At 39.8% G+C, this 9,767-nt stretch overlaps 1 protein-coding gene across 1 annotated transcript in view; it reads left to right on the forward strand.

Annotated features, from left to right (window-relative positions):
* The window catches only part of LOC109044053 (inactive hydroxysteroid dehydrogenase-like protein 1), a 67,742-nt gene extending 59,796 nt beyond the window's left edge, over positions 1–7,946 (forward strand). Inside the window, exons 5-6 of the mRNA XM_019061540.2 lie at positions 4,547–4,774; positions 7,257–7,946. Coding sequence (XP_018917085.1) covers positions 4,547–4,774; positions 7,257–7,388 — 360 coding nt within the window. The 3' untranslated portion in view covers positions 7,389–7,946. The remainder of the gene's footprint in view (positions 1–4,546; positions 4,775–7,256) is intronic.
* Positions 7,947–9,767: the final 1,821 nt, after the last annotated feature.

Genomic DNA, 9,767 nt, shown 5'->3' on the forward strand with positions numbered 1-9,767 from the left:
AAGTTTCCAGTTTGTCGGACGAGCGCAGAGAGCAGTCAGATTAGGTGTGATGATGTATGGCACACAGGCTCTTGGAAGCACGGAACTTCGTTGATGCTTCACGTCGCTTTGTTGTTGAAATTTCATTTTTTAATTTTTCTAAAATTATCATGCCAGGAAGGAAAAAAAATGTATTCACGATATTATTTAAATTTGACCGAGCTGACCCTCTGCCGTGCTAGGGAGGAACGCCGTATGAGCCTTCAGGCGTTACCAAATTTCTCCTGGCAACTCACTAATTTTCAGGAGAATTTTTGAATATTTGTCTACCAAATTCTCAGATGATTTCGTTCCTAATTCGATCTACATACATATGAGTCGCTTTTACAGCGCTCTTTGGCGCTTAACGACGCCTAATCGCCACAAAGCTCTAATTCGATCTAAAATGTCTTAAAATTTCAAGAAAAAATATTCATAATTTTCCTAAAAAATGAACATTTTATTAAAGGAAATTTGGCAACTCTCGAATGTTTATACGGCGTTTTTCCTTAGCACGGAAGCTCTGGTTGGTGCCGTGCATTAACCATCTAGTAGCGATTGTTGAAAACAATGACCTTTCAAAACATTTTTCAAAAACTCTTAAAAAACTGTGAAAATGTTCGTATTAGGACACCCGGCTATTTTTTAAGGTAAAATTTGAGTTCAGGGAAGGAACGCCCCAGGAGGAAGGTCGGTATGGCCTTCCTCCCTGGTAATCTCCTGGAATCAGCCGATTTCCAAAAGGAACAAGAGGAGAATGTATACCGTTTTGGTCAATATAGTATTCTTACATATGGATGTGAAGTTTGGCAGCTGAAAAAACGGACACAGAAAGGGTCACGTTCGGAATGAAAGGGTACGTGAAATTATGGGCGTCGAAAACGCAACATAGTGAACGACATTGTCACGAAACAGCTTCTCTGGTATGAGCATATGCACCAGATGCCAGATGATAGGTTGCTTAAGAAGGTTCTGAATTGCCTCTCCTACCCGCCCTGGCAGAAAACGCAGAGGACGCCCTCGTGCCATGCCATGCCAAATCGTGGATTGAGGGAAAAGGGCAGGAAATGAGGAGATGCGACTTACCGAAGAAGCTCTGGCAGGATCGCTAAATGGCGGTTGGGTGTCACAGAGCGCACAGAAGCACTATATGGGTGACTCGTTAGTAGGAGAAACGGACACAGGATATGCTATGAGTAACGGAGATGGATTTTGGGAAGGGTTGGCTGGAATTTCTGGAAGAAATCGGGTCCGCGATGATAGAGTGTGTCAGATCATGGGAGTCGAAAACGACATCATATTCGACGTCATGATCAAACAGCTTTTCTGGTATGGTCATGTCAATAGGATGACGGAGGAGAGGCTGCCGAAGAGGATACATGATTGGGTTTCTTCTGGGAGGGGAAGAAGGGGACGCCCAGTGAACAGGGGCGACAGAGGGTTTTAAAGAAAATGGGGGGGAGTGCCAACTCCCTGAAGGGCTTTGGCAGGATAGGGACTTATGCGGCTGGGTGTCGCAGAGCGCCCAAGAGCGCTATGAAAGCGGCTATATGTATGTGTATGTAAAATTTAAAGAAAAAGTGTTAAAAAAACTCTTCAAATATCTCTGTAGTTTTCTAATCGCAAACTCTAATAATTTTACGATGGACTGATTTAGTCGGGTACATGATTAATTTGGTTGGTATACAGTGTACTAACACCGGCTGGGTAAGCTAGGTTAGAATAGCCATGCTGTTGCTGTTGGTGCCGAACATAATTGGGTTTTCGTGGTGTTTCTCTTATCGTCTTCTGTTTTTCGGCTACTGGAGGGTGGCTGGTGCTATAATAAATGCGCTGACCGTGGAAATTACCAAGTTGATATTCGGGTTTTGAATTTCAGAACTTCTCCACTTAAAACGGGAAGATACGGTGAGATTGATAAGATTGCATGAGAACCGCATTGAGCAAAATTTATTTGCAATCTATACCCCAGGCGATAATGCTTCAATTCCGACAAACTTGCCAAAGCTTCCAGGAGCGTGATATAATTTGAAAAGAAAACCCCTTCACCAAAGATATAACGGAAAAAGCAATATGAAAATTCTTTAAGGTGTTAAGCATAATTTGCCGGTTTCATAACACGGAAAATTTGCGTGCATCAAATAGATTTCCATGGCAAAGCTCAGGAGAAAAGCGAATAATCAGTTTTGAAAATACGCAATCATGAACACTTAAAATTTCCTCGAAGCAAGGGTTTATTGCATTAAAAACCTCCCAGGAGTTTCTTTCTGTAAAACTCACTTTTTATAGGATACGATTTTTTCTTTGAAAAAAATGAAGAATTCTTATTTTTTTGATAGATCTAAAAATTCCTGGAGGGAAATAACAAATGTTAGCCTCAGGAGACAAAAATACGGCTGGAAGAATAATAAGAGAGAGCTTTGTTTTCAATCATAATTTTTAACGTCGGCAGTTCAGCTATATACATATTTCTATGTATCTAGTTTCATTACTCAAGAGTCATTCAAGTCATCCTTCATCAAATCTTTTTTTGAATATCTAATTTCTAACCTCGATAAAAAAATACCTCAGTTAATGGCAAATGCGGCAGCGCAGTGCGCTAATTTGTCGCATTTTAATCACGAGTAATATTTCGCTCTGTTCCCGGCCAACCATTCCGCCAACTTATCTCTTTTTGGTTTTGACAAAGGCATTATGTATTTACCGAGAGCAAAGTTAGTTCTTCCGGATTAGTCTTACTTATTTATCTTTTCTCCATAGAGCTGCATATTCGCAATCCTGTTCAGAACTCTCGAGATCTTGCAGTCCCTACGATGTTCTTCGGTCGGACGCCCTGGGGATCTAAACAGAATATAATGAGTCCTTGCTGAAGATCACTTAGAAGTTTTTATATGCTCCCGATTGACTTTGTTTCTTTCAAAATGTCCGGTGGCAAACTCTCGATACGGGACGTGAACCGTTTAAATGCACTGTCCTCCCTTTTTTATCGTTCAGTATTCAAGCAAATACGACTTGATCCCTCATACTGAATTACTAAAAACTAATAAGTCTTCAAAATATCAGGAGGGAAGCTTACTTGCACGTTGTTCCGCCGTATTTTTAAAAATTGGCGCACTGGAACGATATTTTACTTTTCCTCCTCTTTTTTGGATTCCTGAAAATCGTTCCATCAAGCTTTGCCGAAAAATGAGCTGTGAATTTATTTTTTCGAAAACCATTTTCAGTTTCAAAGTAAGGAGTGAGAACAAAAGATAAAAGGCCGAAGAAAAGCTTCTTAGAATGCCGTGTCGAGACGGCGGCAATAGCGTCACAGTTTTTACAGGCTTAAGTGGCAAGGAAGAGGATTTGCAGGGTAAAATAAAATACGTTCAATATCACTCGCTGCATAACCGCATTTTACTCGATGGTAAAAGGCTAAATTGCAAGCAGGGTTGTCATTTTGTGTTATGAATATTCCAATTTTAATATCTATCCTACCATTCAGAAAATCTAGCCAATATTTATTCAAAGTCGCAACGTTTATTGTGCTACCGTTTCACTATTAAGATACATGTAAACTTTCATCTAGGAGTGCAGCGGTGAATCGTATTTGCTCGTGTTTTGATCCAGTTACTGCGATCTCATATCGCAGCGGACTGACTTTTAGGTTTCTTGCGGAGGGGACACATAATGCAAACAGTTATGAAAATGAATGGAAAAGTGCTAAGGATGGGCGCAAAAATGAGAGCACTATCTCGTTTCGAAAATGTACCACGGCCTCTTCAAAACCACCTATGTTCTATCGGGAAATACGAAAATTTTGAGTTTGAATCTCTAGTTCTGACTAAGAAACACAAATAAGAAACAACTCATGTTGATGATTAAACTGCACATTGATTGAACACACCTTGATTTGAAAAAACACACGATGTTACAAAAAAACATGTATCGTTTCTAAACTATGAGCTAGAAATTGTAGCTCCTAATTGCAAAGTGTTGTCCATTTGACCTTAAGCCGGTAGCTAAAGCACGAGAGTGAAATCCGATCGCATGATCCTATAGCTATGTCTATATTTAAGGTGATTCGATGGACGTCACATTTAGTGTCAAAACGACATGCGACATATCGCATCGATTGGTTCCATTTTTTCAGCTACTCGTCATTTTTCTCGAATTTTGAGATCGCAATTCTATTGTCAGGGGACTGAAGAATTCACTTACCAATTGTGATAAATGAATTCAACGTGGTACAAGCGTGGCTCTTTTAGAGAGAATATATCGCATTCGGGTGCAGTTTCGATATCCGTATCGAATGCAATATTTTTCCTTTATAAAAACACGCTTTAATTACGTTGAATTTGTTCGTCACAATATTGGAAGTGAATTCTTTAGTCTCCTGACAACAGAATAAAATTGCAAACTCAAAATTTAAGAAAAATTAAAGGTAGCTGGAAAAATGGAACCAACTGATGCGATGTATCGCATGTCGTTATGAAAAAAATATAGCGTCCATCGAATCACCTTAACAGTGTTATTTTTGTTGTTGTAGGTGTTCCTGAAGAGCTTTTCGGATGCGCTGCGGTTCGAGTACGAGAAAGACGGAATCACGGTGCAGCATCTGTCACCTCTGTTCGTGAACACGAAGATGAACGCGTTCAGCCACCGACTCCAGGAGACAAGCCTCTTCGTCCCTGACGCCCAGACATACGCCTACAACGCTGTCAACACCCTCGGCCAAATCAACCACTCCACTGGATACTGGGCTCACGGTCTCCAGGTATTTACCCTCATACTGTTCGTCTTTTCAAAGTATATCAGTACTGCCGTGCTGAGGAAGAACGCCGTATAAACATTCGAGAGTTGCCAAATTTCCTTCAATAAAATGTTTATTTTTGAGGAAAGTTATGAATATTTTTCCTTGAAATTTTCAGGAAATTTAGGTGAAAATGCAAACACCATTATCTGAAAAAATGGGGAAAAATATTCATAAGTTTACCAGGAAATTCGTAATTTAGAAATGGAAATTTGGCAACGCCTGAAGGTTCATACGGCGTTCTTCCTTATCACGGCTAAGTAAGCATCCTTGCTTGGCAATGGCTGATGTGGCTTAGTTCATATCTGCTAAACGCGGTCCAATTGTGGACTTCCTCGGCCAAAGGGCGTGAGAGGTTTTTAATCCTGCTGACATGGTACAACGTATCTCTTTAATTCCAAATGGATGACATTTTGAAAATTAGAACTAAAATGTCTGACTCAGCTTAGAAACAACGTATGTTTCATTAGTTTTTTATGCATGAAGTGTTAAAGCAGATGAGGCAGCAATTGTAGTTCCTGATCGCAAAATGTCGTCCGAAAGCTCTGTCCTGAATTTTCACCGAATCTACTCCCACCAATCCAAATCTTTTCCCACCAATGTGTGGAAGTAAGTGAACTGTGAATGAATGTCATTGGCTCCAAATTTCCCTCTGCCTCCGATTTGACAACTTGAGGCGCCTACATAAATATTTCATTTCAGGCAATCCTGCGTCAGGCATGATCGCAACTCGAAACGCCTTCATTGTTGCGCGATACTCTACGCACTGCCCCACAGTTAGTTTAGTTGCTCGGCCCGATTCGAACCCATGTTTAGTCTCCGAGATGAATGTTCCTCTCCGATGGATCCTCACAGGAGCAAGTTTTCGTTTTCCAGCACCTTAACGTCCGTGCGATACTTTCTAGCGTGAATGTTTTTTAATAGAATTAGAGAGTTACGCTCCCTGACCGCTTAGCGGTCCAATCTCCGGAAGCGCCTCGCGTCTTGAACGCCATGCGTCACGCATACCCTCCTAAGGTACTTTAGCGCAACTGACCCACTATACATTCTATATTTACGAAAAAATCACCAGAGTGCGTCTGCATACGACCCCCACGACCTCCCTGTAATGTCTGAGAAGTTGGTCAAAAGCCCGGAGCGTGCAGTAATTTTGCATCGGCTCATAAAACGCGAGTCGCTAATTTCCCGACGCACTTGATGAACTTTGGAAATTTCAGCACCTCCTTGGTTGTTAAAAGTCTCGCGCCGAAACTTTCGGGAGAGGGCGCTCGGAGAGTGAGAGCCGCGGGGTAAATTTCCAATTAGGCCCGGATCAAGATCGAGGCCGCACTTTTTTACGACCCGGGCCGCGGAGTTAAGGCGCGAGCAGATGTCAGCTTCATCAACAGCCATGAGCTTCGCCGCTTCATCATTTATGTCTCGAAGTTCGGCACTTAGAGCTCGCACTTAACTTTACGGCCACGCTAAGTGCGGCCCGCAACGGCCCGGCAGTTAGCGGTCTCTTGGTGGAAGGCGTGCTTCTATTGCTAATTGAAATATTATACTCGAGCATACGGTAGTTAACTGTCTCCTTCAAGTTTCTGCTATGTTTCAAGTTAAATCATCACCATAGGCTCTCTGATACCTTATTTTCAACTTTTGCCACTGTTGCTTCTACCATTCTACTGGGCTGATTTCCATGATTTTTGGGGCTATCGATAGGTGATGGTTTCGAAATGAGTCCACTCTGTTTAAATTTTAACTCCCAGGGGGGCCCGAAGCGCCCTCTGTTTCACGTAACAGGTAAGGGCGTCGCCCCCTAGTATATTCATATCCTATTCAAAACCCACTTTCAACGAAAGAATCCGGCCCTTTAGAGTTTTAGTATTTCTTTAAATCTGAATGGAGAACAACTTGGACAATCGAGATATCATATTTCAGGTTCACCCGTGTGACATTTGCCGTAAAGATTGTTTCGAAATGTTAGGAAATGAGCCCTCCTCCCTTGCCCGGTCACTATAGTTTCTACTATTACTTCATCCATTGTCATTTTGGAGGAAACTAACTTACTTGTCCGGAGAATCCGTAAAATAATCATTATCATATCAATACAATAATTAATGACTCTCATCATGTAACTTTCTGTAAGCGTATCAGTGGGACTATATTTTGTCATTAAAAAAACTGCTATTTCTGGCCTTTGTAAAAGTACCTATTTGCATAAGTAAAACTAAAAATTTATACTCGACTTCAAATTTATACACTGTCTCTGAAAGAGCCAGCACTATAGTAGTTTTGTGTCGCAAAATGTAGTCCTGTATTCAAAACAACTGAAGAGGGATGTTTCATTAAACACATTTCAATCGAAGGGGTGTTTTCCCCTATTTTAGATCTCTCATGATCGGATTATACACTAAACCACACATTTGATGTTGAAAAAAGTATTCTTTTTTGTTCTGTGTTACAGTACTTCTGTGTGATGCTCTCGCCAATTTGGATGCGGACCTGGATCGGAGGTGTAATGAACCAAGGATTCCGTAGTGATTATTTCCAGAAAGCAGGAAAGCATGATCAACAAGATAAAATCGCTATGACCTGATCATTATGAGATTCGGCGAAGACACCGCTCTTGAGGGCGCCTTCCTTGAATTGAATTTTTTGCAAAAAAAAAAAAAAAACGATCCTTGAGCTTGAGATCGTTAGGGACAAGTTCATTGTGAACCTTGAAAGAACTGAACTTGATTTGGACACATAAAGACGCATATCCATGAGCTAATTTTACCTATAACTGATCCGATTTGCGTGGTTCTCTTCCGTTTTTCTTGACTGATACTTGTTATTTTAATTTTTAAGTAACGTAGTTGTGAGGTTTTTTTCCTTCTTTTGAACCGTTTTGGAGCGCTAAATTACCTGAATTCTTCTACATTGATATTCTGCCGCAGTTAATTTATTCGTATTCCATTGTGAGAGAAATCCATGCTCTTATTCGTCCAATCTTACTTCAAGGCTATAATTAGTTGTTACAATAATAGTAATGCGTTTATATTATTTTTGTGTGTAAGCTTTTATATTAAGATATTAATTATAAGATTCTACACGTCGTTCCGTACAAATGTTCTTTTTACAAGAATAAAGTTTTTTTCTTCCGAAAATATAATCCGCTTTTTCATTTTTATCGCATTAAAAATGAGAAAAATAATGTATAAGACGACCAACAAATAAACAGATAATTTAATATTAATTGAATACACTCACTGATTAAAAAACGTTTTTTTTAATGACTGAGAACTTTGATTTTTGAAAATGATTGAGAGATTTGTTTTTAAAATTCTGATGAGTTTTCTTTCAACGTTGAGAAAAGTAAAATTGTCATCGATGACAAAGTTACATTTCTTTGAAATAAAACGAACTCGTTTTAATTGAAAAAACAAATCTATTTTACTTAAAATGTACATGAATAAATAAAGTCTTCACCTCATAAAGTTTTCTACATATCAAAGAAAAATTTGTTTAATCTGAAAACTTGTTTTTTAACCATGTTTTTTCAGTGAATCCTGAGAAGGCAATGCCATGAATATTGTTCCCGAAGCTACAGTTTTGAGAGCGATGACGAGGACGTTAATGACGTCTTCCATCAGTTGGACGCATTTATGCTAAAAAGAAACTATGTTACATGCAAACCCTATGCACATAGTTCCGTTCCTCATGAACGTGTCCAGTTTTATAACGTCAATTAGGAGACAACGATCTTTTGACAAATCAAATTCGAGCAAGGAAAACCGACTCTTTATGGCTTAATTGAAGACAAAAGCTTCTGATATGCAAATGAATTATTAACCTTTAACACAGCAATGATGCAAAAGAAAATTATTTCAAGACGAATCGGCAAAGTTGCGAATGCTGACCATAGAGCCGAAGGTTTCGCGGCGTCGCGTCGTATCTATGTCCGTGATCAACTCTAAATGTCATTTCGATGCCCGGGTCTCCTTGAGGGCTACCCGCATTTTTCCTCTCCTTCGCCGACGAAAGCCATTTCCCATTTTCTGGTGTGCGCGACGCTGAAATCGTGTAATAAATTTCAGGCCGCTGCACTTCCTCAACCAGGAGTTAATCATTGTGAGCATCATAAAATTGCCAATTTCACTAAATTTATTGTTGATCGAGGTAGAACCAAAAGGTGGATATTGTATGAACAATATGTCAACATCGGTGCGCTATTGTTTCCAAATTGTAGTCTTTCTCGGCGTGGTTTGTAGTAAATCAAGAATCGAATCCATTTTCTGTATGTGAGCTTTCCAACTATAAGCTGATCCAAATAAGGGGGCGTAACAGAAAAAAAGGAGTGTTGACAAGGCGAGTTTTCTGTTTGACAGAAAAAAAGGATGGAAAAAAGGGAAGAAAAGAAACGATGAAGGATCGGAGGAGAGAAGAAAGAAGGATGTTTATATTTGGTAATTGTTCATGACCATGACTCAAACTGCACATTTGATGGTTTACAATGTCGAAAATTTTCTGAAAGAAGTTCTCTGGACCCCCCGCCCCTTTCCGCCCCCCTCGTTTGGATCCGCCTATGAATTCAACGAATCAGATTTGCTTTTTCTCTCAGTTGTGTCAACAGTTTTACTAGTTTAAACTGTCACATGACAGAGTTAGAGATATATTTTAAGTCCTTGACAGGCATACTTGCTTATCAAAATTCTAGACAGGGTATTTTCTCGCTATCACAAAACTTTGCAATGGTGGTACACGAGGAAAAAGCGCAAAAACTCTTCATATAATACACCTCATATAATACCTTGTTATACCTGAACCGGATAAACCTCTATATTTGCCTCAGCTAAAGGCTCTTGGATTTTTCCTAGGTACGATAAAAATCCTGATTTATTTTGCGAGGAAGGATCTGTACTTTTACAGGATGCCTGTCATTCTTAATACGTTCAATTTCGTAGAATACTGTGCAACACCTAGTTGCTAATAT

Source organism: Bemisia tabaci, chromosome 1, assembly GCF_918797505.1.
Source record: "Bemisia tabaci chromosome 1, PGI_BMITA_v3".
Classification (NCBI taxonomy): domain Eukaryota; kingdom Metazoa; phylum Arthropoda; class Insecta; order Hemiptera; family Aleyrodidae; genus Bemisia; species Bemisia tabaci.